This window comes from Engystomops pustulosus, chromosome 3 (assembly GCF_040894005.1).
Source record: "Engystomops pustulosus chromosome 3, aEngPut4.maternal, whole genome shotgun sequence".
NCBI lineage: Eukaryota > Metazoa > Chordata > Amphibia > Anura > Leptodactylidae > Engystomops > Engystomops pustulosus.
In genome coordinates, this window is record NC_092413.1 from 101,292,831 (window position 1) to 101,318,879 (window position 26,049).

The following is a 26,049-nucleotide window of genomic DNA, read 5'->3' on the forward strand; positions in this document are numbered from 1 at the left end:
GAGCCTTTGATAAGTTAGAGTGGCAGATAAACAGTGCTTTGTACTTAGGGTATAAATGTAAAGAACTTTTTGGCTTTCTCTTGGCGCTCTACTATCTGACTTTACTGCCTTCTATATTAAATGCAGATTATAATAATCACAACCACTATAGAAGAGATCTATAACATAGTTCTGGTCTATGAATAAAGCACGTAAAGTAATGATATAACTAGTTAGAATTAGAGATGAGCGAGCATACTCATCCGAGCTTGGTGCTCGTTCAAGTATCAGCATACTCGAAACGGCCCGTTGCTCGGACGAGTATTTAACCTGCTCGAGAACGAGCTTTCACTTAAGGAAACACAGTGAAGAACAGTGAAGAACACAGTGAAAACAGTGAACACAGTGAGCACAGGATCATTTAAGTGAAGAACACAGTGAAGAACACATTGAAGAACACATTGCAGATGTGTTTCCGTACATCTGCTAACTTATCAGAAGACATTAGTGCCGAACGGTGTTATTCACAATAGTATGTGAAGAACAATATGTGTGAAGAATCTTCACTCATATTGTTCTTCACATACTATTGTGAAGAACACCGTTCTGCACTAATGTCTTCTGATAAGTTAGCAGATGTACGGAAACATCTGCAATGTGTATTTCAGTGTGCTCAGTGTGCTCTTCGTGTGCTCGGATCGAATAACGAGCCCCATTGAAGTCAATGGGAGACTCAAGCATTTTTCAAGGGGACCAAGGGGACCAATAAAATGTGTCATTTTATTGAGAAATAAGGAAGTCAGTCCTGTTTCTTAATTTTTTTTATTCAATGGAATATTCGTATACACCGTTCGGCACTAATGTTTTCTGATAAGTTAGCAGATGTACGGAAACATCTGCAATGTGTTCTTCATACATCTTCTAACTTATCAGAAGACATTAGTGCAGAAAGGTGTTCTTCACAATAGTATGTGAAGAACAATATGTGTGAAGAACACATTGCAGATGTTTAACATGGGTCATTCTCCTTTTTGAAGTTCCACGAATATTCCATTGAATAAGAAAAACAAAGAAACAGGACTGACTTCCTTATTTCTCAATAAAATTACACATTTTATTGGTCCCCTTGAAAAATGCTCAAGTCTCCCATTGACTTCAATGGGGTTCGTTTTTCAATATGAGCACTCGAGCATCTGAAAAAGTTCGACTTGAGTAACGAGCACTCGAGCATTTTAGTGCTCGCTCATCTCTAGTTAGAATGTATAAAACCCATTTGTTAAACAAACACTAAGAAATTGAATAAATTGCGGAATATTATTTCATCACTATAGTTCAGCACCACAATAATAGTTTACTTGACTTTCTTTAGATTCAACTGTAAAATTGACTGGATTAGATGTGTAATGATTTTACAATTAATTCTTTCATATACTTATTTGAGGTGGGATACAGCCAGCGACAAGAAAAGGTAATGATCATGGCTTATTCAGATATTAATTTACTTACAGTATATACCATTTTTAACATTTAACACAAAATATGTATTGTATTTCATGATAAACATTCTGGGAACTTAAAGTGAACCTGTCACCCGTAATTAATAATTTCAGTAGTTAAATTCACATTTCCTGGATCCCTGCTGCCTCCCCTGCCTGACAGGAAGTGGGGAGGGGGAGGGAGTTGGATAAGTGTGGAGGAGAGGATACTGACACAGGCACAAACACGCTGCTGGCAGGGAACCAGGTATTGTAAATTAAACTATCATAAACTACTGAAATAATTCAGAATATTTAACCCCCCTGCCAATATTTGCCATAATAGTACATCATGGGTGTCAGTGACTTGTCGGCCTATGACGTACTATTACGTCCAGCTTCTGGCACCTCCTCCCGAACAAGCTATGGGTGTCAGCTGTATATTACATATACTTCTCACATTATAAATGACTTGCAAAAAATGTTGAAGTCTTAATATCACCCCCTCCACACCAGCACTTTAAGACTAATTTAGAACAGGTCTCACCTGGTGGAGATTTCAGCTATAGTAAATACAGCACCCAGGGCATTCATGCCTCTGCCTGCCCTTATCATCCTGACACAACCAAGTGGCGTGCGGGGCGGAATTCCAATAAAACTGTCAGAAAACAGATAACACATAGTACATCTCCACCAACTAGTCTAGACAGTCCTATGCTGCACCAGCTTTATCAAAGTGTCTGATGCAGGATGATAAATCTTGTGGAGTATAAGACTGTTTAGTCATATTGTAATTTGCTCATTAGTCACTTTAGGTTATGCCACAAATCTGCCCCAAAATTCTGGTGCACTAGCATAATTTTAAGCAAACAGACTTTCCTGTTTCTTGAGAAAACCTCGATAAATGTGGCATAGACAATTTATATCAGTTACAACAGAATTCTATCCTTAACAGACAAATTGGCACTGATATTTTTGAAAGAAAAGCGTGAATATAAATAGTCAGCATTGCTGGAGTCACAAACTCTGGGAATCATTCTTTTCCATTCTATTTAATGCTAGGGCTATTAACTGGTTTCATCAGCCAAGAAAGCCAATGTGAAATATACTGGTAATAAATCTAATGATATAAAACAATAGTTATTAGGCTATGATTGTTTTTATTACCATTGTAGAATAGGCGATTTATCAGAGGGATCCTCTCCAAGAGACACATTACGAGCAGCTTTTGTCTACAATATTTAACAACAATTCTGATTAATTCCTAGTTATTTTTCCACCATAAACCCCTTATCATGTTTGTCTTGCTCGGCGGCATAAAATTTAACAAGTACGCCAACACGATGACATGAGGTCAAGCGAGAAAGGCATGAGAAAATGAGGCGTTTTGTGAATGCCTACAGCATAATGAGGGATCTAATAATAAAATGCATGCTCTAAAAAATATACAGCCTCCACATAATGTAATAAACTTTTCACAAACTGCTCAGTTGCCAAGGCAACAAAGATTAGCCCAGCAGCTTCTACATCCTGTCATTCTTTCAGAATAGTAGCTGGTAATATTAGGATTTATTAACAATGTGTCACATTGATAAGGATAAATTGCATGTTTTACTCTGGGCATGTTAGTCTTCTTTAAAATGAGATCCTCTTTATCAACTTAGCAATATAATATGATGTGATTACCAGAAAATTAAAGCCATTTGTCATAAAGGGGTGACATATCAAAACACTCAATAGGAAAGGAATTGACTTCTAAATGCATTTCTATTATTTCTATTGTGCTTACATTCAGTGGTAATACTACGGGATCATCTGACGGTAAAGAGAAGGATTTTAATTGTAGAGATAAAGGGAGTGACTATTGTATAGAGTGAAACGGTACTTTTATATAATTAACTCAATTATATACTTTATTTATTTTTGTTAACAAGACAGGAAATTTATGTTCAATGTTCTCAGTGTGTTTAGCAAATTATATCTTTTTACTATTTTCATTACTTAAGCCTATTGAAATTGCCATACAAAGTGTAATACAAGAGATATGGAGCTTTGCATTTTTATTTAATAGGCAGATGCTTTAAAGCATAATTCTGATGTTTTTATTTTTAACAAAACAATAGCTTTTGGGATGTAGAACTTTGCCTATTATTTTGATTACCTATATCCAGCAATTTATTTGCTATCCCTTTCGGTGTAGCTTGAAGCAGCTCTCTCCTCTGGTTGTACAGTTGGGAAACCATCTTGTAAACAACTCTATGGACACACAGGTGGGGAGGAGCTCTTGCTCCCAGCTTACTCTGGAGGGAGGAGTGGGATGTAATGTGACCATGCTTTCTCTGAGCTGAGTGTATGCATATATGTGGTTACAGAAGTCTCCTACATAGCATAGTGAGGTTAAAGATCTCCCCTTTCAAATATCTATCCCTCCATACCCGACTGTGATACTACAGAAATTTCTCTTGTTCTCTCTAACTTTGCTTCTTGCTATGTCATACACTCCCCACCTTCTGCTCTCAGAACACTTTCACACAGACAAATTATAAACTCTTAGTACACAGAACAGACTATAAACTTAATATAACTATTTCCTTTCTGGTTTCTAATATTCATTACATTCTCCATACTCCTCTATGTGATGAAACTCTGGAAAGAAAATGGAAAGGAACATAATATGGGCACACATCTGGCTGTGTGTTGGAGAGCACTCACCCACTGGTAACACCTGCAGTCAGTGCCGGAGGAATTTTAATGTGCTCCACCATGTAGGATTTGATTTTATTGCAGTATATGGTAGAAGCCATCAGACCCAAAGATTATGGTATCCTTGTGGGTCTAAAAAATAAAAAAGATTAAAAAAATAATGAAAACCGAAAAATTCTAATACCCCCTTTTCCCTAGAACACGCACATAAAATAAACAAACAAGTAATATCATAAACATGTTAGGATTTCCCTTGTCCCAAAAGTCCCAATCTATGAAAATATATAAATGGTTATTCCTGTCAGTGAACCTCAAAACAGACCTTTTGAAAGTGAGGATTAAAAAAACAACACAAAACATTAAACAAGAAATAGAAAATTTCCCCTGGTCACCTTTTACACATCAGTACATCACAACAGACAAAACCACAATTGGGTCCAAAACATAAAGGAGATTTACTCTACAAGTCAAATCTCCAAAATGCAAAAATATTAAGTATAGTGCTTTCAGATGTGTAGATAATTGTGTATGCAGTGTCATTTCACCAATATTGTGTGTACAATATTTTAATGTACACAGTTACCTACTTTAATTACTATGTGTCTATTTCATATCATCATATAGTGCCTGCCATTTATTATTATAATAGTGCAGCTTATTACTACAAGAGCCAAGCGTAGTATATAAATACAGTACCCAAAACAAGCACAAACATCAAAACAGCACCAGTACTAATCTTTTTACAGAAAAACAGCATCAGCACCAGGGACCTATATACATACTGAAGTGAGCAGGGTGTTTCAGATTCATGAATGTGGCACCCACTGCATTGGAATGCCCCTTTAAGTGCAGAATTTGATGTTGAGTCAGGTATAGTGTACTTTAGAAATACGCTAGCTGTAGATCCCGGTGTTGCCTGGGATAGTAAAAAACTGTTATTGGCTATAACAAAATAGAATTGGTTAACAAAAAATATTTTATATATAATATATATATAAATATATATCTCCCTGTCTGTCTCTCAATCTCATTGCCTGTATCTCTGTCACTCACTCAGATTCCTGATTCCTTTAGCTGACATACATACGTACATGCACACACACATACACTCACACATACACTCAGCTTTATATATTAGACTAACTGTAAATCCCATTACTGCCCAGAATAGGAAATAACTGTTCTTATAACTAAATAGAATGGGTTAACATACTGTATTTTAGATGTATCTATCTCTCTCTCTGACTGTCTCTCTCTCTGGATTTCTCTGTGTCTCTCTGTCTCTGACTGACTGTCACTGACCATCTCTGTAACTGACCGTTTCTTTCAGTGACTGTCCCTGATCATTTTTTTCAGTGACTGCCTCTAACCGTCTCTTTCAGTGACTGTCCCTGAAACATCTCTTTCAGTGGCTGTCTCTTTGAGTGAATGTCTTTGTATCTGACTGTGACTGTCTCCGACTGTCACTTTTTCTATGGGGAAATTTAACAGAAGTGTCTGAGAGCAGCACTGCTCTAGCTGCCCATGACAACCAATCAGAGCTCAAGTTTCATTTTCGCATTGGTTTCCATGGGCAATTGGAACAGTTTTATCTCAGACATTTCTGATAAATCTCCCCCAATCTCTCATTCCCTTTCCATCTTACCTCACACATAAGCGTCTTCTACTTATTGCCTAAAGTAACCAATCAAAGCAGACAATGGCTCCTGTATATGGTGGTTAATAAGTGTATTTTGGAAAGCATGGGGTGAAAATTTCAGCTCAAAATTATTCAGTCTATGACATTCCCTGAGTCAGAGTGTGACAACGTAAAACATTTTGCACTTGCTTTTTCCTTTCAACACTGTTTAAAAATATGCAATTCATGAACAGATTGAGACATTTTTGCAGATGAATTAATTCACCTAGTTATGTGTCCATATGACTTCATTTTGTTTAAATAAGACAGACTGATGGAGTAAACATATTGAGGTCATGTTTTCTCATTACTGCAAAACAACACAATATTTTTTTTTTTGCTACATAATGACCTAGTTTATTCCTGTGTATACAATATTTACAGTCAAATATGCATCCGGAATATGGTACTGAAGTGTAGGGAATAGTATATTATGAAGCCTTTTATCAGGTATTGTTGGCTCATTTCTTGTATTTTCAGTGCATTTTCTGATTCTATTTGTTTGTTTGTTTCTTCTAGTTGTTTACATTGACCGTGAAGAAAAACTTGAAAAATTGCAAGTCAAAGCTACACCAAGATGTAAGAAAAGTTCTATATAACCATTGGCATGTTAAGTAATGCAGGGTCAGGCATGTAAATGAATATATTTAGCAATGAATAATTCTTGAAGTGAAGCTCTTATTTGAAGCTGCTTTACTTATTACTATTACTTTGAAGAATGGTATTACGAGCCGTTCCCTAATATAATGCTATTATCCAAATCACTCTTTTTATAAATTGGAATTATTCTAATAAAACGCCTGCAGGGCTGTAAGAAGATCAATTTGCCCAATTATTTTCCAGCATTTCTTTTAAGCCTGGTAGAATTATTAGAGGAAGAATTACTTTGCAATGGACCATTTGGAATGTACAAAATGCCAAACGACATACCTAATATAATTTTCACTATGACCCTGTCAAATTTAGTGTTGTTTATTTTTTAACTAATTAAGGGAGTGGTAACCTCTCTGGGTGTATGCCTCTGGTAGCTGCTTGCAGGGAAGCTAAAACAAACTAAATCACATATAACCTTCCAAGAAACATATCTTTTAAATGGGATGGGGGGGTGGATTGAAAAAAAAAAATAAGCAAATTAATCAGGTGACTTTCAACAATGCTTTCACAGAATGAAGCATTGGGGGGTAAATCCAGCATAAAGTGTGATTTATTTATTTACAGAAAATCTATATTCCTTCCGTGTTTCCTATGTCCATATGCTTACACAAACAATAAAACATTAATAGGGCAACAACCTTGAACATAGCAACAGAAAACAATGATGTCTACCATTATGGTAACTTTTCATAGTAAATGTTTGGTAAACTTTTAATAATTTCAAAACTCCCTCAACACAACAGGTTTTAAGACACACCTCATCATAACAAAATCAAGCCACACCAATGGCTCCTTAAGTTTGAGCCTAGAATAGCACAACGTTAGGTAAAAGCTTAGCAACTATAAACCCTTTAAGGATCAACAAAAAGAGGAACAGTCATACGAAAAATATGGCGTTGAACCATCATACGATGTCACCCGGGCTAAACTCGGGAATATAAGTAATGTTCCCAAGTTCCACTTAGGACTGCCCCTCAATAAATACATTACAATTTCAACAACCTACATGTGTATAAGCCAGATCAGCTCTAAAATACTGCCTACAGAACAAATATTTATGGTCACTTTGAAAGGCTCACTTTATTTTATTATACTATTGTTATTACACTTGATTCAGCATACAGTTCCTATTTTTATTCCAGCTATCCAAAAAGAAAGGCCGGCTAAAGAAGAGAAAATTGAAACTGTAAAACACAAAGGTAAATATAAATAAAACGTTTTCTAAGTGTGAATAAGAAGACATTTTCTCTGGCTTTTAATTTTAGTTTGTCCAGATATCACGAAGAGGTATGTCTCAGAAGAAGAACTATAAGGAGGATTTTTCTGATTACATCCAACTAATGCTGATCAAATAAATTTTCTTTTAAAATGAACTAGGGAATCAATTGGTAATTAACAAAAAAAATGGAAGCTGCAAAGTCAGACTTAACTGTCTTAGCCCAACATTAGACACTTCTTATTGCTAAAAGGAAATCTACCATCAAAATCAAGCATTTTAAACCTGTGACACTTGCTCAAAGATGCAGGCACCGTGACTTTGGCAATGTTCTTATAATTGTTATCCATCACCTATTTCCTTTTAAATTCAACTTTTAAAATTCTGCTAAGAGGCCTGAAAGGCTCTAGAGGACATTACTAGAGTCACATCTTGCTATAGCTTCTCAGGCTGTTATACTGTCTCCCCTATCCTCTCTGCTTCCTCAGCAATTCCTTCCTACCACTGCCACATACATTCACCGGCCACTTTATTAGGTACACCTGTCCAACTGCTCGTTAACACTTAATTTCTAATCAGCCAATCACATGGCGGCAACTCAGTGCATTTAGGCATGTAAACATGGTCAAGACAATCTTCTGCAGTTCAAACTGAGCATCAGTATGGGGGATAAAAAAGGTGATTTGAGTGCCTTTGAACGTGGCATGGTTGATGGTGTCAGAAGGGCTGGTCTGAGTATTTCATAAACTGCTGATCTACTGGGATTTTCACGCACAACCATCTCTAGGGTTTACAGAGAATGGTCCGAAAAAGAAAAAACATCCAGTGAGTGGCAGTTCTGTGGGCGGAAATGCCTTGTTGATGCCAGAGGTCAGAGGAGAATGGGCAGACTGGTTTGAGCTGATAGAAAGGCAACAGTGACTCAAATCGCCACCCGTTACAACCAAGGTAGGCAGAAGAGAATTTCTGAACGCACAGTACGTCGAACTTTGAGGCAGATGGGCTACAGCAGCAGAAGACCACACCGAGTGCCACTCCTTTCAGCTAAGAACAGGAAACTGAGGCTACAATTTGCACAAGCTCATCGAAATTGGACAGTAGAAGATTGGAAAAACCTTGCCTGGTCTGATGAGTCTCGATTTCTGCTGCGACATTCGGATGATAGGGTCAGAATTTGGCGTCAACAACATGAAAGCATGGATCCATCCTGCCTTGTATCAACGGTTCAGGCTGGTGGTGGTGGTGTCATGGTGTGGGGAATATTTTCTTGGCACTCTTTGGGCCCCTTGGTACCAATTGAGCATCGTTGCAACGCCACAGCCTACCTGAGTATTGTTGCTGACCATGTCCATCCCTTTATGACCACAATGTACCCAACATCTGATGGCTACTTTCAGCAGTATAATGCGCCATGTCATAAAGCTGGAATCATCTCAGACTGGTTTCTTGAACATGACAATGAGTTCACTGTACTCAAATGGCCTCCACTGTCACCAGATCTCAATCCAATAGAGCATTTTTGGGATGTGGCGGAACGGGATTCGCATCATGGATGTGCAGCCGACAAATCTGCGGCAACTGTGTGATACCATCATGTCAATATGGACCAAAATCTCTGAGGAATGCTTACAGCACCTTGTTGAATCTATGCCACGAAGAATTGAGGCAGTTCTGAAGGCAAAAGGGGGTCCAATCCGTTACTAGCATGGTGTACCTAATAAAGTGGCAGGTGAGTGTATAATCTCACTGCAGAATAGGACGTTTCAGCACACAAAAGGGAAGTGAAAATGCTCCTTGTACACCGTAACAATCTGTGTATCTGTAGCCGTGGGCTCTAGTAACACCCCCAAAGAACTCTTCAGGCTCATTAGAATAATTTTAAAAGTTGATTTTAGAAAGAAGGAGGCCACAGTGCTTGGATCTATAAGTAAGTGCCCCTGGATTACCATGCTTGATTTTGATGGCAGATTTACTATGAGACTGGCTATCTAATTTGAAAAACACGGCAAAATTCGGTGGCATTTCAATATTTTGGTAAATGCCCCCTTTCCAACTAAACTACAACCCTTTTTCAAAGACATGTTTCTATTGTTGTACAGCCTTAATCCCCTTGATAAATGTGGTTGAGTGCCTTCATACGCCAGGGCTGGAGACTATAGCCAAAACGACCCGCAGGATTTGGTGCAGGTTAGACTAGACAGACTTGTGGGATGCTGGATGATAAATCTAGTGCAGCATAGGTATCTAGTGTATCTTTACATAGTCTCATTTTTAGACTTGCTCCACATTTAGGAAGGGATTCATACAGTTATTAGGGACTTTTACACGTTTGACATATATGGCGTGGACATAGCAAGGGACGTGGATTAGTAGAAAAAGGACTTTGGACCAAAAAATGTAAATGCAACACAATTTTGGCACAGTCTAAGGCTAAAGGCTTGACCTTGCACCAAGTTTGTATGCCCGTAAAAGCCTTAAAAATATCTCCACCATAGAGAATCTGTTGAAAATGGATACCAGACTGAAGCAAATCATGTAAATATTGGTATAAAATGTAGAATATAAGTCATGCAATATCCTGAAATATTGTCATTCCACACACTGTACTATTGATTCATGCAAAGGTTGTGTAAGCTTTAAACATAGTAGCTACAAGGCTTTGTAAAAATGCATCTTGACTGCTTAGTATTTTTTCATTTATATCACCTCTGATAAGCTGACCCTAGTAATTGCTGCAATAAAATTATTTTATGTTATGTACTTACCAGAATTGAATCAACTATTCCTAATAGAGAGAAGCGAGGCATGTTTCCAAACTCCATCTTACTGGAAATGGATGACGTTCCGCATCCTGGATTAGGGATGAGAAAATGCTTGTTACTCAATCTTTTATGGTGACAGAAGGCAGAAAGTTAATGTTGCATTCATTCAGAGCCACAATATCCAGAAGATCCTACAGCATTTTTATCTACCTCACTTACAGCATTATTGCCAATTACAATTATGCAACAAGTGCACTTTTCATGGCAAATTAAAATAAAAGCATATAATTTAAAATACATAAAATTGGCTTAAAATCAGTGTTATGTGCAAGCTAGTTGTGTAAATGAATAAATATGTTTTGAAAAAGTTTCAGCAATATATTTATAAGGGTTGGAGATTAAATTAAAGTTGAAACAAAAGTCATACTAAATTTAAAAAAAAAATAAAAACATGCCCCAATGGACTGCTTGATTCATTGCTCGACCATTAGGCTGTGGAGGTGAGGGTTTATTTTGTTTAGAACTAATCTGCATTTAGGCAACTTTTATTATAATCAGGAAACCTCTTTTGCACAGGAATCAATCACAGCCATACAATAAGAGTAACATGCCTTCCAGAAGCTAAAATCATTGTTTGGCCTTGGCTAAATAGGATGAATTTACAGCATAATACAAATTATGTTTTATATTTTAGAAATTCAAAGACCAAAACCTGAAGTAAAGGAAAAACCAGAGAAAAAGGCAGCTGCCAAAGGTATGAGAAGTGTTCTTGATGTTGAATAGAATATGATTTTACAGATTGTCCTAGCAATACCAGTTGAATGCAGGCAATGTGAACTGCCAAACACTAATACTTAGGCCCCTTCCACATTAGCGTTTTTCACGCGCGAGTTCTGCGCGTGCTTTTGACGCGCAGAACTTGCATTGCACTCTGTCCCATTGTTTCCAATGGGTCTTTCCTCATTTGCGTTGTTTTTCACGCGCGTGCATGCATTTGTTTTGACGCGCGTCAAAATCGCAGCATGCTCTACTTTTGCGTTTCACGCGCGTTTTTCCCGCCCCATTCAAGTGTATGGAGACGCATCAAAAATGCATTGCACTCGCAAGCATTGCAAGTGCAATGCGAGTGCAATGCGTTTTAAATGGATGGGTTGCTAGGTGACACGAATAATTCCCCTGCTCGAGATCGAGCATTTAATTAAAAAAACACAGTGAAGAACAGTGAAGAATAGAATAAAAACAGTGAACACAGTGAACACAGGATCATTTAAGTGAAAAACACAGTAAAAAACAGAGTGAAGAATAGATTACAGATGTTCGGCACATCTGCTTACTTGTCGGGAGATAAGCGCGGAGCGGTGGGAACAAAATAGCATGTGAAGAACAATATATATGTGTGTAAAGAACACATTGCAGATGTTTCCATACATCTGCAATGTCTTCTTCACACATATATAGAGGAAGCGACGGCGAAACGCGCGTCGGGGTGCTGTGGCGGTGGTCAGAGTTACTATCTCAAACAATCTGTTTTGGCTACATACTACGCCCTGGTGGGTAATGGAACTGGTTACAGCCTAATTGCATTTACTGATGTTCGTTGGATACTTTGAGTGTACTTACTATGTATTGTGTTATTTCAGACCACCGCCACACCTTTGTGGTTTTTATGTTAAGTTTTTAACCGTGTTTTTGTGGTGACCGATTAAATAAAGACGTATATTGCTTATTGTAAACTGAGTATTTAACTTTATTGCAAATTTATATATTCATTTGGGTATCCTATTTACTTCCATTGGTATTCTATGTGTTTGACTAGTAGTAGGAGTTGGATATTAGGTATTGGGTTATCTTTTTTTGGTATTTATTAACTGTAAGCTTTGCTTAGTTTCATACTTACACATTGAAAACTCTATAATAAAATCAACTGCTATGTGCTGGTAAAAAAAGACAGTAAACTACAAACTTGGCATACTGCATGAGTGTATCTGAAAATATTTGTCAGGGCTCTTGTGCTGCTGAGATGCCATATCAGTCCACTTGTGCAAAGAGCTCAGTTGGTGGCCTCTGTTAGCTCTTCTGCCATACCTAATGGTAAGAATAGAACTGCATGAAGAATTATTTTTACCCCCAAAAAACCAAAAACCCTAACAGTCATCATTATAAGTAAAAAAAGAATTAGTCAGGGCTGTTGAAATCTGACCAAGTGTTTAGTTATTATGGAGGGAAGCACTAATGTACATGTTAACATAGCCTTTACCTATCCTGAAGTAATTATAACCCAGATTGTTTAATTCCTCAACGTCTTGGCTCTTTTTCATTTTTGTGTTTTCATTTTTTTGCTGCCCACCTTCAAATATCTTAAAGGGGTATTCCCATTTCAGCAAATTAATGTTATTGTAACGTCCGTGCCTGACCGTCCCTTTATCCGCAGTTGGCGGAATACATGGCGTTTATTTGTGTGTGAACTGGGGCTTAATTCTTGTGTTTGGATTAACTGAGCCACACCCTGCTCCTTGCATTTCTGCCCTGCCCAGCAAGGGTTGCTAGCTGATGGACAGTGTTCCCCAGTGTTCGGGATCGGCCTGATATACCTGCCCCATCTATCTATCTATCTATCTATCTATCTAAGTCCAAAAAATAGGCAGCACTCCAAGGTTGTAGTCAAAAACGTGAGGGTGAAGCTTTATTCCATGGCAACGTTTCGGTGGTTTAATCCACCTTTATCAAGCATAACAACAATCATTACATACCAGCTATTTAAAGGTGCATAGTGCTTCTCATTGGTCAGATGGTGGTAAAGTGCATACAGGTAAGCACGTACAGAAACAACATTAAACGTGTATATTCATGATGACATATTACAATTCATACCTGTTATGTACATTGGCAGTGAAAATGTGTGCTGCTCCGGATTTTTCTATTTTTCTTTTTTTCTATCTATCTATCTATCTATCTATCCATCTATCAATGAATCTTCTATCTCTCTTCTACTGTATATAATTCAAATGAAGAGGCAGCATTCCAATATAGGTGAAAGTAGGGTGAATCTTTGTTCCATTGCGACCTTTCTCAAGAATGCTTGTGTGTTGTATCACTAAAACGACGCAATGGATCGAAGATTTACCCTACTTTCCTTTTGCCCTGGGATGTACGGCTTTGCATTCATTTGAAATGTTGCTGCTCTGGACTTTCTTTTTTGATTTTACTGTATCTATCTCTCTCTCATATCTATTTATCGTCTATCATCTATCGAGCTATCTATATATTAACTACTTTATATTTATGCAACTATAAATTTATCATATATCTTTAATTCTATCGTCTTTCATATTTATCTTCTATCATCTATCTACCTATCATCTGTCTATCTCCTATAAAATTCTCCTACAGTCCCATATTACAGATGCTTTCCTGCTGCTGTTTGTAACTACAAAGTGTTATTATTGTGCAGGGCTAAAGGAGCCTCATAAAATAGTTTTATTTTGGGGGCCCCACTTTTAGTTTTGCCAAGGCCGTCACGTTGAATTCTATTATACAAGTGTCATATAAAATGGAACATACTAAGACAAACTATAATTTGTAATGGAACAAACACACTGGGGGGAATTTAACATGCCTTGTCGCCAGTTTTCTTGTAACAAAGAAAATAGTATATAGCCTGCGGTGGAGACTGTAGCTGAAATATCCACCGGTGTGACCTGAGCATGTGTGCCAGATTTACTCAGCATCAGATTTACTAAGACGGTACAGCCTCCTAGGTAATCCGGCATTCAGTGTGTAGGTGGGAGGAATATTAAGACTGGCACACTAAGCGCAGTCTTAATATAACCCCCCCCTCCCCTTGTCCATTAAAAAAACTAAGGTGTTCATTGATTCATTAGTCTTTTTTTCACTGTTAGGCATAACAGAATTCTATTAGAATTTTTGACATTTTGGTGGATCAGTACATTTCTGAAGCTTGCTGGAGAAATGGACAGACCTTTTATAGTTCACTGTGTTCCTAAAATCATCAGTGCCAATTACATGCCAAGTACTTAACACATTTTTAGAGTTGCCAACCAACTTTACATGACCTTTGACATCTATCTGTCCTCTATGACAGCTTTGCAGTAAGAATAAAGGGCTGAAATGCCGCTTGAGTATAACACTTCATGGTTTACCAACTACTTAACTACATCTTCCTATGATGTCAATGTGGGCTGCCCATATGGCTAGCAACTTAAAAGACATAAGTGACATCAGTGAGAGAACCTGACATACAATCCAAGTCTAAAGTCTTCACAAATGTCACCACAGGCTGAATCACTGCAATGGAAGCAACTTCAGCTGTTCTCATCAATCTCTAGTCTCCACTGGGAAATGACATTAACACTTCCTTGGAGATGAAGTGTCTCCTTCTTTAAAACTGGCACATACAGGGAACAGGATGATATTTTAAGTTGCCATACAGCTGCTAAAATATTTCCATTTACAAACCTACTGAATAAAAAAGTATTATCTGTTGAATAGCTGTAATGACTATATTCAGAAAAATAGATAGATTAGAATAGTATAGGTAGAAAAGAATAGATACACAAATTTATATAGAGTTTGTAAAATGTTTTGCACGTTCAAAACTTCTGACAGCTCTAGGAAGGACTCCAGGGGTGGTTCTGCTAATTCACTGTAGTTAGTCCTCATGATTTAGCTCTCTAGGTACAATGCATTGAGCTACTCTACACCATGTGACATTTTATGTTAAGTCTAATCAAATTAGCTGTCATTAGAGATGAGCGAACATGCTCGTCCGAGCTTGATGCTCGGTCGAGCATTAGGGTACTCGAAACTGCTCGTTACTCGGACGAATACTTCGCCCGCTCGAGAAAATGGCAGCTCCCGCCGTTTTGCTTTTTGGCGGCCAGAAACAGAGCCAATCACAAGCCAGGAGACTCTGCACTCCACCCAGCATGACGTGGTACCCTTACACGTCGATAGCAGTGGTTGGCTGGCCAGATCAGGTGACCCTGGGATAGACTAGCCGCTGGCCGCGCTGCTCGGATCATTCTGTCTCTGGATGCCGCTAGGGAGAGAGCTGCTGCTGGTCAGGGAAAGCGTTAGGGTGTTCTATTAGCTTACTGTTAGGCAGGAGTGATTCTCAAAGAACCCAACAGCCCTTCTTAGGGCTACAATAACGTTCTACTTTTTTTATTTTAATTTGCATCTTTTACCATTTTGTGAGGAATTAGCAGGGGGACTTGCTACCGTTGTGTTTAGCTCTTAGTGGCACACATATCCATAGCAAAGACCGAAGTGGGAAAATTCAGTAGGGGTTGGATTTCTATTAGGCAATAACTCAGTGTCATCTCATCTGGCATAGTAGTGTGCTTCCTTTGATACTTGGCTAGAAAATAGCCATAGGAGAATACAAACAGCTTCTTGAAGCCTACAGTAGCGTTCTATATATTTGATTTCTGGTTGATCTGCTGGTGGCTGTAGTTTCTGCAGTGCATGTACTTGCCAATTCTGAGCAATTTGTAGTGAGACTTGCGACCGCTGTGTTCTGCGCTTAGTGGCGCACATATCCATAGCAAAGGCCGAAGTGGCAAAATTCAGTAGGGGTTGGATTTCTATTAGGCAATAACTCAGTGTCATCTCATCTGGCATAGTAGTGTGCTTCCTTTGATACTTGGCTAGAAAATAGCCATAGGAGAATACAAACAGCTTCTTGAAGCCTACAGTAGCGTTCTATATATTTGATTTCTGGTTGATCTGCTGGTGGCTGTAGTTTCTGCAGTGCATGTACTTGCCAATTCTGAGCAATTTGTAGTGAGACTTGCGACCGCTGTGTTCTGCGCTTAGTGGCGCACATATCCATAGCAAAGGCCGAAGTGGCAAAATTCAGTAGGGGTTGGATTTCTATTAGGCAATAACTCAGTGTCATCTCATCTGGCATAGTAGTGTGCTTCCTTTGATACTTGGCTAGAAAATAGCCATAGGAGAATACAAACAGCTTCTTGAAGCCTACAGTAGCGTTCTATATATTTGATTTCTGGTTGATCTGCTGGTGGCTGTAGTTTCTGCAGTGCATGTACTTGCCAATTCTGAGCAATTTGTAGTGAGACTTGCGACCGCTGTGTTCTGCGCTTAGTGGCGCACATATCCATAGCAAAGGCCGAAGTGGGAAAATTCAGTAGGGGTTGGATTTCTATTAGGCAATAACTCAGTGTCATCTCATCTGGCATAGTAGTGTGCTTCCTTTGATACTTGGCTAGAAAATAGCCATAGGAGAATACAAACAGCTTCTTGAAGCCTACAGTAGCGTTCTATATATTTGATTTCTGGTTGATCTGCTGGTGGCTGTAGTTTCTGCAGTGCATGTACTTGCCAATTCTGAGCAATTTGTAGTGAGACTTGCGACCGCTGTGTTCTGCGCTTAGTGGCGCACATATCCATAGCAAAGGCCGAAGTGGCAAAATTCAGTAGGGGTTGGATTTCTATTAGGCACTAACTCAGTGTCATCTCATCTGGCATAGTAGTGTGCTTCCTTTGATACTTGGCTAGAAAATAGCCATAGCAATAGGATAGGATTGTTTGGTTTTAAAAACTCAAAAAAAAACAAAAAACACAAAAAAAAAAAAAAAACACAAAAAACACAAAAAAAAACAAAAAGAAGTAAAAAAAAAAAAAAAGTTATAACTCTCATTTTAAAAATGTTTAACCCGAGGGCTAGGGGTAGAGGACGAGGGCGGGGACGTGGGCGTCCAACTACTGCAGGGGTCAGAGGCCGTGGTCCTGGGCGGGGTGAGACACCACCTGCTGATGAGGGAGCAGGGGAACGCCGCAGAGCTACACTCCCTAGGTTCATGTCTGAAGTTACTGGGACTCGTGGTAGAGCACTGTTGAGGCCAGAACAGTGCGAACAGGTGATGTCGTGGATTGCTGACAATGCTTCGAGCAATTTGTCCACCACCAGTCAGTCTTCCACGCAGTCCACCCATGTCACCGAAATCCCCACTCCTCCAGCTCCTGCACCTCAGCCTCCTCCCCCCCAGTCTGCCCCCTCCCAGGAAAATTTGGCATTTGAACCGGCATACTCTGAGGAACTGTTTTCTGGACCCTTCCCACAGTCACAAACCACTTGTCCGGTTGCTGCTGAGCAATTTTCCGATGCCCAGGTTTTCCACCAGTCACAGTCTGTGGGTGATGATGACCTTCTTGACGTAGTGGAAGTGTGTAAAGAGGTGTCCGACGATGAGGAGACACGGTTGTCAGACAGTGGGGAAGTTGTTGTCAGGGCAGGAAGTCCGAGGGGGGAGCAGACTGAGGGATCGGAGGATGATGAGGTGACAGACCCAAGCTGGGTTGAGAGGCCGGGTGAACACAGTGCTTCTGAGACGGAGGAGAGTCCTCGACCTGAACAGGTTGGAAGAGGCAGTGGTGGGGCCAGACGGAGAGGCAGGGCCAGAGCTGGTGCATCAGCGCCACTGTCAACTAGTGAAGCTCCCGTGGTGAGGGCTCTTGCGGCGAGGGCTAGATCTTCAGAAGTGTGGAGGTTCTTTAAGGAAACACCGGATGACCGACGGACTGTGGTGTGCAACATTTGCCAAACCAGGCTCAGCAGGGGTTCCACCACTACTAGCTTAACTACCACCAGTATGCGCAGGCATATGAATGCTAAGCACCCCACTCAGTGGCAACAAGCCCGTTCACCTCCGGCCGTGCACACCACTGCTCCTTCCCCTGTGTCAGCTGCTAGTCAGCCCCCTGCCCAGGACCCTGGCACAAAAACCCCATCGTCGCCTCCACGATCCTCCACAGCATCCACCAGCGTTCAGCTCTCCATACCCCAGACGCTGGAGCGGAAACGCAAATATAGTGCAACCCACCCGCACGCCCAAGCCCTTAATGTGCACATCTCCAGATTGCTTAGCCTGGAGATGCTGCCCTATAGGCTAGTAGAGACCGAGGCCTTTCGCAACCTCATGGCGGCGGCCGCCCCTCGGTATTCGGTCCCCAGCCGCCACTACTTTTCCCGATGTGCCGTCCCAGCCCTGCACCAGCACGTGTCAGACAACATCATCCGTGCCCTGACCAACGCCCTTTCTGACAAGGTCCACCTGACCACGGACACGTGGACGAGTGCTGCCGGGCAGGGCCACTATATATCGCTGACGGCACATTGGGTTAACTTGGTGGAGGCTGGGACCGAGTCTGACCCTGGGGCTGCTCATATACTGCCGACGCCGAGGATTGCGGGGCCTACCTCGGTCCAGGTGTTTCAGGCCTACTATGCCTCCTCCTCCTCCCACCCCTCCTCCACCTCCTCCTCCGAACTACCATCCGTGGGCACGGCGCCATCAGTCGGTAGCTCTAGGCACAGCAGCAGTGCCGTCGCTAAGCGACAGCAGGCGGTGCTCAAACTGCTGAGCCTAGGCGACAAAAGGCACACCGCCCAAGAGCTATTACAGGGCATCACGGCGCAGACTGATCTGTGGCTGGCACCGCTGAACCTCAAGCCGGGAATGGTTGTGTGTGACAACGGCCGTAACCTGGTGGCGGCTCTGCAACTCGGCAGACTGACACATGTGCCATGCCTGGCCCATGTGTTAAATCTGATAGTGCAGCGTTTCCTCAAGACATACCCCAATCTGTCTGATTTGCTCACGAAGGTGCGCCGCATCTGTGCGCATTTCAGGAAGTCCAGCCCAGATGCTGCCACTCTCAGGGCAGCGCAGCGCCGCCTCCAACTGCCCGCTCACCGACTGTTGTGCGACGTGCCCACGAGGTGGAATTCAACACTGACCATGTTATCCAGAGTTTACCAGCAGCGCAGAGCGATTGTAGACTGCCAGATGTCAACTTCCACCAGAACTGGTAGTCAGGTCAGTCAGCTTCCTCAAGTCTACAATGAGGAGTGGACGTGGATGTCTGATATCTGTCAGGTGCTGAGTAACTTTGAGGAGTCAACACAGATGGTCAGTGGCGATGCCGCCATCATCAGCCTCACCATCCCGCTGCTTGGCCTGTTGAAAAACTCTCTGGTCAGCATGAAGTCGGAAGCTTTGCGCTCGTCACAAGAGACGGGGGAAGAATATTCCCTTGTTGATAGCCAAAGCACCCTGAGGTCTGTTTCTCAGCGCATATCGGAGGAGGTGGAGGTGGAGGAGGATGAGGAGGAAGAGGAGGAGAATGTTGGCGAGACACAAGAGGGGACCATTGTTGAGTCCTTCACTGTTCAGCGTGTATGGGCAGAAGAAGAGGAGTTGGAGGAGTTGGAGGAGGAGGAAATGGACAGTCAGGCCAGTGAGGGGAGTGAATTCTTACGCGTTGGTACTCTGGCGCATATGGCAGATTTCATGCTAGGCTGCCTATCCCGTGACCCTCGCGTTCAAAGAATTTATTCCAGCACCGATTACTGGGTGTTCACTCTCCTGGACCCACGGTACAAGCAAAATCTTCCCACTCTCATCCCTGGAGAGGAAAGGAGTGTGAGAATGCATGAATACCAGCAGGCCCTGGTGCACAAGCTGAAACAGTATTTCCCTTCTGACAGCGCTAGCGGCAGAGTGCGTAGTTCTGCGGGACAAGTAGCGAGGGAGAGTAGGCGAGCAGGCAGCTTGTCCAGCACTGGCAAGGGTACGCTTTACAAGGCTTTTGCCAGCTTTATGTCACCCCAGCAAGACACTGTCACCTGTCCCCAGTCTCGGCAGAGTAGGGCTGATCTTTACAGAAAGATGGTGAGGGAGTACGTAGCTGACCATACCATCGTCCTAAATGATCACACAGCTCCCTACAACTACTGGGTTTCAAAGCTGGACATGTGGCACGAACTGGCGCTGTACGCCTTGGAGGTTCTTGCCTGCCCTGCCGCTAGCGTCTTGTCCGAGCGGGTTTTCAGTGCAGCTGGTGGCATCATCACCGATAAGCGTACACGCCTGTCGACTGACAGCGCTGACAGGCTGACGCTTATTAAAATGAATAAAGGCTGGATTTCTCAGAATTTCCAATCTCCACCAGGTGAAGGAAGCTCAACCTGAATAATTGATCCACTCCTCCTCCTCCTCCTCATTTTCCTCCTTCTCCTCCTCTTTGTACAGTAAAGCAGAGGAAAATGGCTATTTTTTGACAGGGCCCACTGGCTCTTGCTATAGTACTTCATGCATTTAATTTTTCTGGAGGGCCACCTACCCGGTCCTCTGTTTGAAACAATTTTTGTGAGTGCCACATACAGGCACTCAATCTATTCCATTTTTCTGGAGGGCCACCTACCCGGTCCTCTGTTTTAAAAAATTTTTGGGACTGCCACATACAGGCACTCAATCTATTCCATTTTACTGGAGGGCCACCTACCTGCTCCTCTGGTTTGAAACATTTTTGGGACTGCCACATACAGGCACTCAATCTATTCCATTTTACTGCAGGGCCACCTACCTGCTCCTCTGGTTTGAACAATTTTTGGGACTGCCACATACAGGCACTCAATCTATTCCATTTTACTGGAGGGCCACCTACCTGCTCCTCTGGTTTGAAACATTTTTGGGACTGCCACATACAGGCACTCAATCTATTCCATTTTACTGCAGGGCCACCTACCTGCTCCTCTGGTTTGAACAATTTTTGGGACTGCCACATACAGGCACTCAATCTATTCCATTTTACTGGAGGGCCACCTACCTGCTCCTCTGGTTTGAAACATTTTTGGGACTGCCACATACAGGCACTCAATCTATTCCATTTTACTGCAGGGCCACCTACCTGCTCCTCTGGTTTGAACAATTTTTGGGACTGCCACATACAGGCACTCAATCTATTCCATTTTACTGGAGGGCCACCTACCTGCTCCTCTGGTTTGAAACATTTTTGGGACTGCCACATACAGGCACTCAATCTATTCCATTTTACTGCAGGGCCACCTACCTGCTCCTCTGGTTTGAACAATGTTTGGGACTGCCACATACAGGCACTCAATCTATTCCATTTTACTGGAGGGCCACCTACCTGCTCCTCTGGTTTGAAACATTTTTGGGACTGCCACATACAGGCACTCAATCTATTCCATTTTACTGCAGGGCCACCTACCTGCTCCTCTGGTTTGAACAATTTTTGGGACTGCCACATACAGGCACTCAATCTATTCCATTTTACTGCAGGGCCACCTACCTGCTCCTCTGGTTTGAACAATTTTTGGGACTGCCACATACAGGCACTCAATCTATTCCATTTTACTGGAGGGCCACCTACCTGCTCCTCTGGTTTGAAGAATTTTTGGGACTGCCACATACAGGCACTCAATCTATTCCATTTTACTGGAGGGCCACCTACCTGCTCCTCTGGTTTGAAACATTTTTGGGACTGCCACATACAGGCACTCAATCTATCCCATTTTACTGGAGGGCCACCTACCTGCTCCTCTGGTTTGAAAAATGTTTGGGACTGCCACATACAGGCACTATCCAAATTAAATTGTCTCCATAGCAGCCTCCACACGTTGTCTCCATTGCTACCTCCAAAAGTCGTCCATATAGCTGCCTCCATACATCGTCCCTTTATCAAACGAGGTGTGTCAGGCAGAAATTTGGGTTGTTTTCATGGATTCCACATCAAAGTTGTTAACTTTGTCGCCACCCTGCTGTGTTATCCACAAAATATACTGGCAAACTTTTACCATTTAGGGATATTATTTCAGCGCTTCTTGCGCATCTGTTTACATTCCCCTCACCCGGCATATCCTAAACTTATAAGAACGCTACTACACTTGATCTTATACAAAAGGTTCTTAGAAGTGCTGTTTGGGGAGTAGCCTAGAGACAGGGGCTTGGATTGGCGAAAGCTCGCCTGGCAGCGGAACGCCAGCTCCATGCGCATCATGCGCTTCTTGCGCATCTGTTTACATTCCCCTCACCCGCCATATCCCAAACTTATAAGAACGCTACTACACTTAACTTGGTGCAGGCTGGGACCGAGTCTGACCCTGGGGCTGGTCATATACTGCCGACGCAGAGAATTGCGGGGCCTACCTCGGTCCAGGTCTCAAAGGCCTACTATACCTCCTCCCACCCCTCCTCCACCTCCTCCTCCTCCGAATTACCATCCGTGGGCATGGCGCCATCAGTCGGTAGCTCTAGGCACAGCAGCAGTGCCGTCGCTAAGCGACAGCAGGCGGTGCTGAAACTGCTGAGCCTAGGCGATAAAAGGCACACCGCCCAAGAGCTATTACAGGGCATTCCACATCAAAGTTGTTAACTTTGTCGCCACCCTGCTGTGTAATCCACAAAATATACTTGCAAACTTTTACCATTTAGGGATATTATTTCAGCGCTTCTTGCGCATCTGTTTACATTCCCCTCACCCGCCATATCCTAAACTTATAAGAACGCTACTACACTTGATCTTATACAAAAGGTTCTTAGAAGTGCTGTTTGGGGAGTAGCCTATAGACAGGGGCTTGGATTGGCGAAAGCTCGCCTGGCAGCGGAGCGCCAGCTCCATGCCAAGATCCAACTAACATAGTTTTAACTGCAGCACCTTTAATCTACTACTAGTTCACTGCCTCCATACATGGTCCCCTTATCAAACGAGCTGTGTCAGGCAGAATTTTGGGTTGTTTTCATGGCTTCCATGTTAACTTTGTCGCCACCCTGCTGTGTAATCCACAAAATATACTGGCAAACTTTTATCATGTACCGATATTATTTGAGCGCTTCTTGCTCACCTCCTTTGGTTCCTCTCTGCCACCCATTGGTTTGAAGCCTGAGTCCATTTAGGGTATGTCGCCATGACACTCTCTAGCCTGCTGCCGCTGCCTCTGCATGCCGTCCCCTATAGTGTCAGGGTCAATTATTGGATGTTTTAGATGCTATCTAGCTTCATTCTGTCACTCTGTCATGGCCATGCTGTTGCCCATAATTTTGGCATAATGGTGCGATTAGGCAGCCTCAGAGGCATCCATGCATGCTGCCCCTGCTGTTTCCTGTCCATTTCCGTGGTGTTTCCATCCTTTTCTGAGGTTCCCAGGTGTTTGGCCAAGCTTCCCTGTGCAGAGCCTTGGTCCCCTTGAAAAATGCTCGAGTCTCCCATTGACTTCAATGGGGTTCGTTATTCGAGACGAGCACTCGAGCATCGGGAAAAGTTCGTCTCGAATAACGAGTACCCGAGCATTTTAGTGTTCGCTCATCTCTAGCTGTCATCCATGAGGACAGAGGCTGACTCTTAAGTGGAGGTAGTTATCCTATAAGTTTAAAGGGGGGATTCTCGTCTGGGCATTCACATTTAGTTTCATTAATCTTCCATATATACATTTCTTCAACTAGATGTTATTTAAAAAAATTTCCTGGGAGCTGTCTCGTTTCTAAGGGACAACATGGCTACATTTATGAGAAATTATCTTCACACAGGAACATTTTTTTAATAACATCCAATTGAAGAAATGTTTACATATGGCAAATGAATTAAATTAAATGTGAATGCCCAGATGGGAATACCCCTTTAATGTAGACCTTTATGAAGTATTGTAGCATGACAAATCTTCTAGCGTATTAAGATGGGGAAGGTACTGTATACAGTATCATGGATCATATGTGCTTTTTAAGTTGTAATTAGTGTTGAGTGAACCTGTGAAGTTTAGGTTTGACAAGTTTGGCTGAACATAAGTTCAGTTTGGATTCCTGAACTTGATCAAACCATTGAAATCAGGGGGGGGGGGGGCAAAAACTTGATGACTCAAAATGGCTGTAAAACAGGGGAGGTTAATGGAAAAATGAGTAAGGAAAGTACTTAAAATAATAACAAACAAACAAATAAAAACAAATAAAGAAAATTTGCACTAGCAATTGTTCTATGGCTCACTGTAGTTGCTAAGGGCTAATAGCTGGTTGATGGTCTTCTCATCATCTGTAACACGATGTTCATGCTGTTGGATTTTACCATGAATCGCTGTGGCATAGCCCTGACCACAATAGGTGGTCTTGGAAAACTTAAACAATAAAGATCTTATTTTATCTTCTATACCCTACATAGTGTAACCATCTTTGTTCCAACATCTTGTCCATATATCTTTAACTATATGGAGATTGTGTTGTTTAGAGCCATATTTCCATGGATATAATTGTTATATAATGGCATACAGTAATTATCACACGTGTTAAAAGTGAACTATGGCCTAAATTATACATGTTAAAAAAGTATGAAAGATTATAGAAGTACTTGCTTTCTGAAATCATATCATATGAGCTGTAAGGTCTCAAGGGTCTGGTCTGGAAAAGACATAGGGAACAGGGAGACTGAATGAAATCAGGACCAAGGAATGCTGTGCCAATAAGGTCTGTCTATGTGGCTGAACATTATTATTAGCAGTGGTGATAGTCAACAGCTGAAGTAGCACATTGTTGCAGCCTGATTCAATATGTTCCAAATGATTAGCAGCTCTGAAACATATGAGCTCAAGGCCTGGAGCACTGAAGCCTTATGTCCAGCAAAACCTTTTTTATACTTCAGACACTATTTATTCCTCGATTTTTGGTATATAGAAAAGGGTATTCCAGGAATAAGCATAATTAATATTCAAATAAGTCTATAAATTAAAATATAATTGGTTGTTATTTAAAATGTAGGTCCCTTTAGCATTAAAATGTAGTGGACATACAGTATAATGAAAAATAAAAGTACTACAGACCCTTTAAATAGATCCTGCCATTGAAATTAAACCACCCAAAATAAATACTTCATTAAAGACTGATTAAAAAAGCATCACCCTTATCCCTAAATGATTCCTTTCCTTGGCTGCAATGTTAAAAAGTCAGTTTGTAAACTTATATGCAACTAATCCTAACTTGACAGAACTGTGTTGCAAGCTCTATGTTAAATGTGTATCAAAAGTTAATGCACACTTTCCGAGTGGTGCAGGTGGCTACAGATTAATGAAGGTCGCATGCCACTTTTGATGAATCTGGAATACCCTGCAACCGCACATAGTGCAGTTTTCACTACTTTTGATTAATGTGGGCCTCTGTGTGCATGAGGGATCTCCCAGACTGATAATCACTGGGCTAAACCTCATAATCACTGGGATAAACTGATATGTAGAGTGCAGTCATACAAGGTTCGGTCTGGGAAATCCTCTCAAATGTCTACTTCATAGACTCTCTCAAAATGATAAAAAAAAAAACTGGTTGCCCAACCATTGACTGACACACAATGAACATTTCTTCATTTATTACAAGGGAAAAAGCCACATGGAGAGTAATCAAAATTTCTATAGATCCAAAGCTTTGGTGCTGAAAGGTATCAGTGCCAACCACTGAGCCACATTTCTACTGTCTCTAGAAAGGATTATAAATGAAATATTACAGCGACATACCATAGATCATATATCAAATCATTCTTTGTATAATTCTAAAGAGATTGCTTTTTATTGCATAAAGGGTTATTAAATAGAACTGTAATGTTTTATGTAATATTATATAAGTTATGTAAAAATATGTTACTTAATATTTTCTAATTAATATGTTTTCAATTTAATTAAACACTTTTTCTCATCCCCCTGCTTAATTGTTACATTATGGGCCAGATCTATTATTCTGGTTGCGCCAGTTTTCTGTCTGACTT

At 41.3% G+C, this 26,049-nt stretch overlaps 1 protein-coding gene across 40 annotated transcripts in view; it reads left to right on the forward strand.

Moving 5' to 3' along the window:
* The window catches only part of TRDN (triadin), a 478,227-nt gene that overhangs the window by 68,293 nt on the left and 383,885 nt on the right, over positions 1–26,049 (forward strand). For 38 of the 40 annotated variants that reach the window (XR_011854160.1, XR_011854161.1, XM_072141623.1 and 35 more), the window contains 4 exons: positions 1,421–1,447; positions 6,355–6,414; positions 7,632–7,688; positions 11,162–11,221. Coding sequence is in view for 38 of the 40 variants with exons in the window: in XM_072141623.1 (XP_071997724.1) it covers positions 1,421–1,447; positions 6,355–6,414; positions 7,632–7,688; positions 11,162–11,221 (204 nt within the window). In the remaining 2 variants the exon portion in view is untranslated. The remainder of the gene's footprint in view (positions 1–1,420; positions 1,448–6,354; positions 6,415–7,631; positions 7,689–11,161; positions 11,222–26,049) is intronic. The other 2 variants (XM_072141628.1, XM_072141640.1) reach the window with 1 other exon arrangement.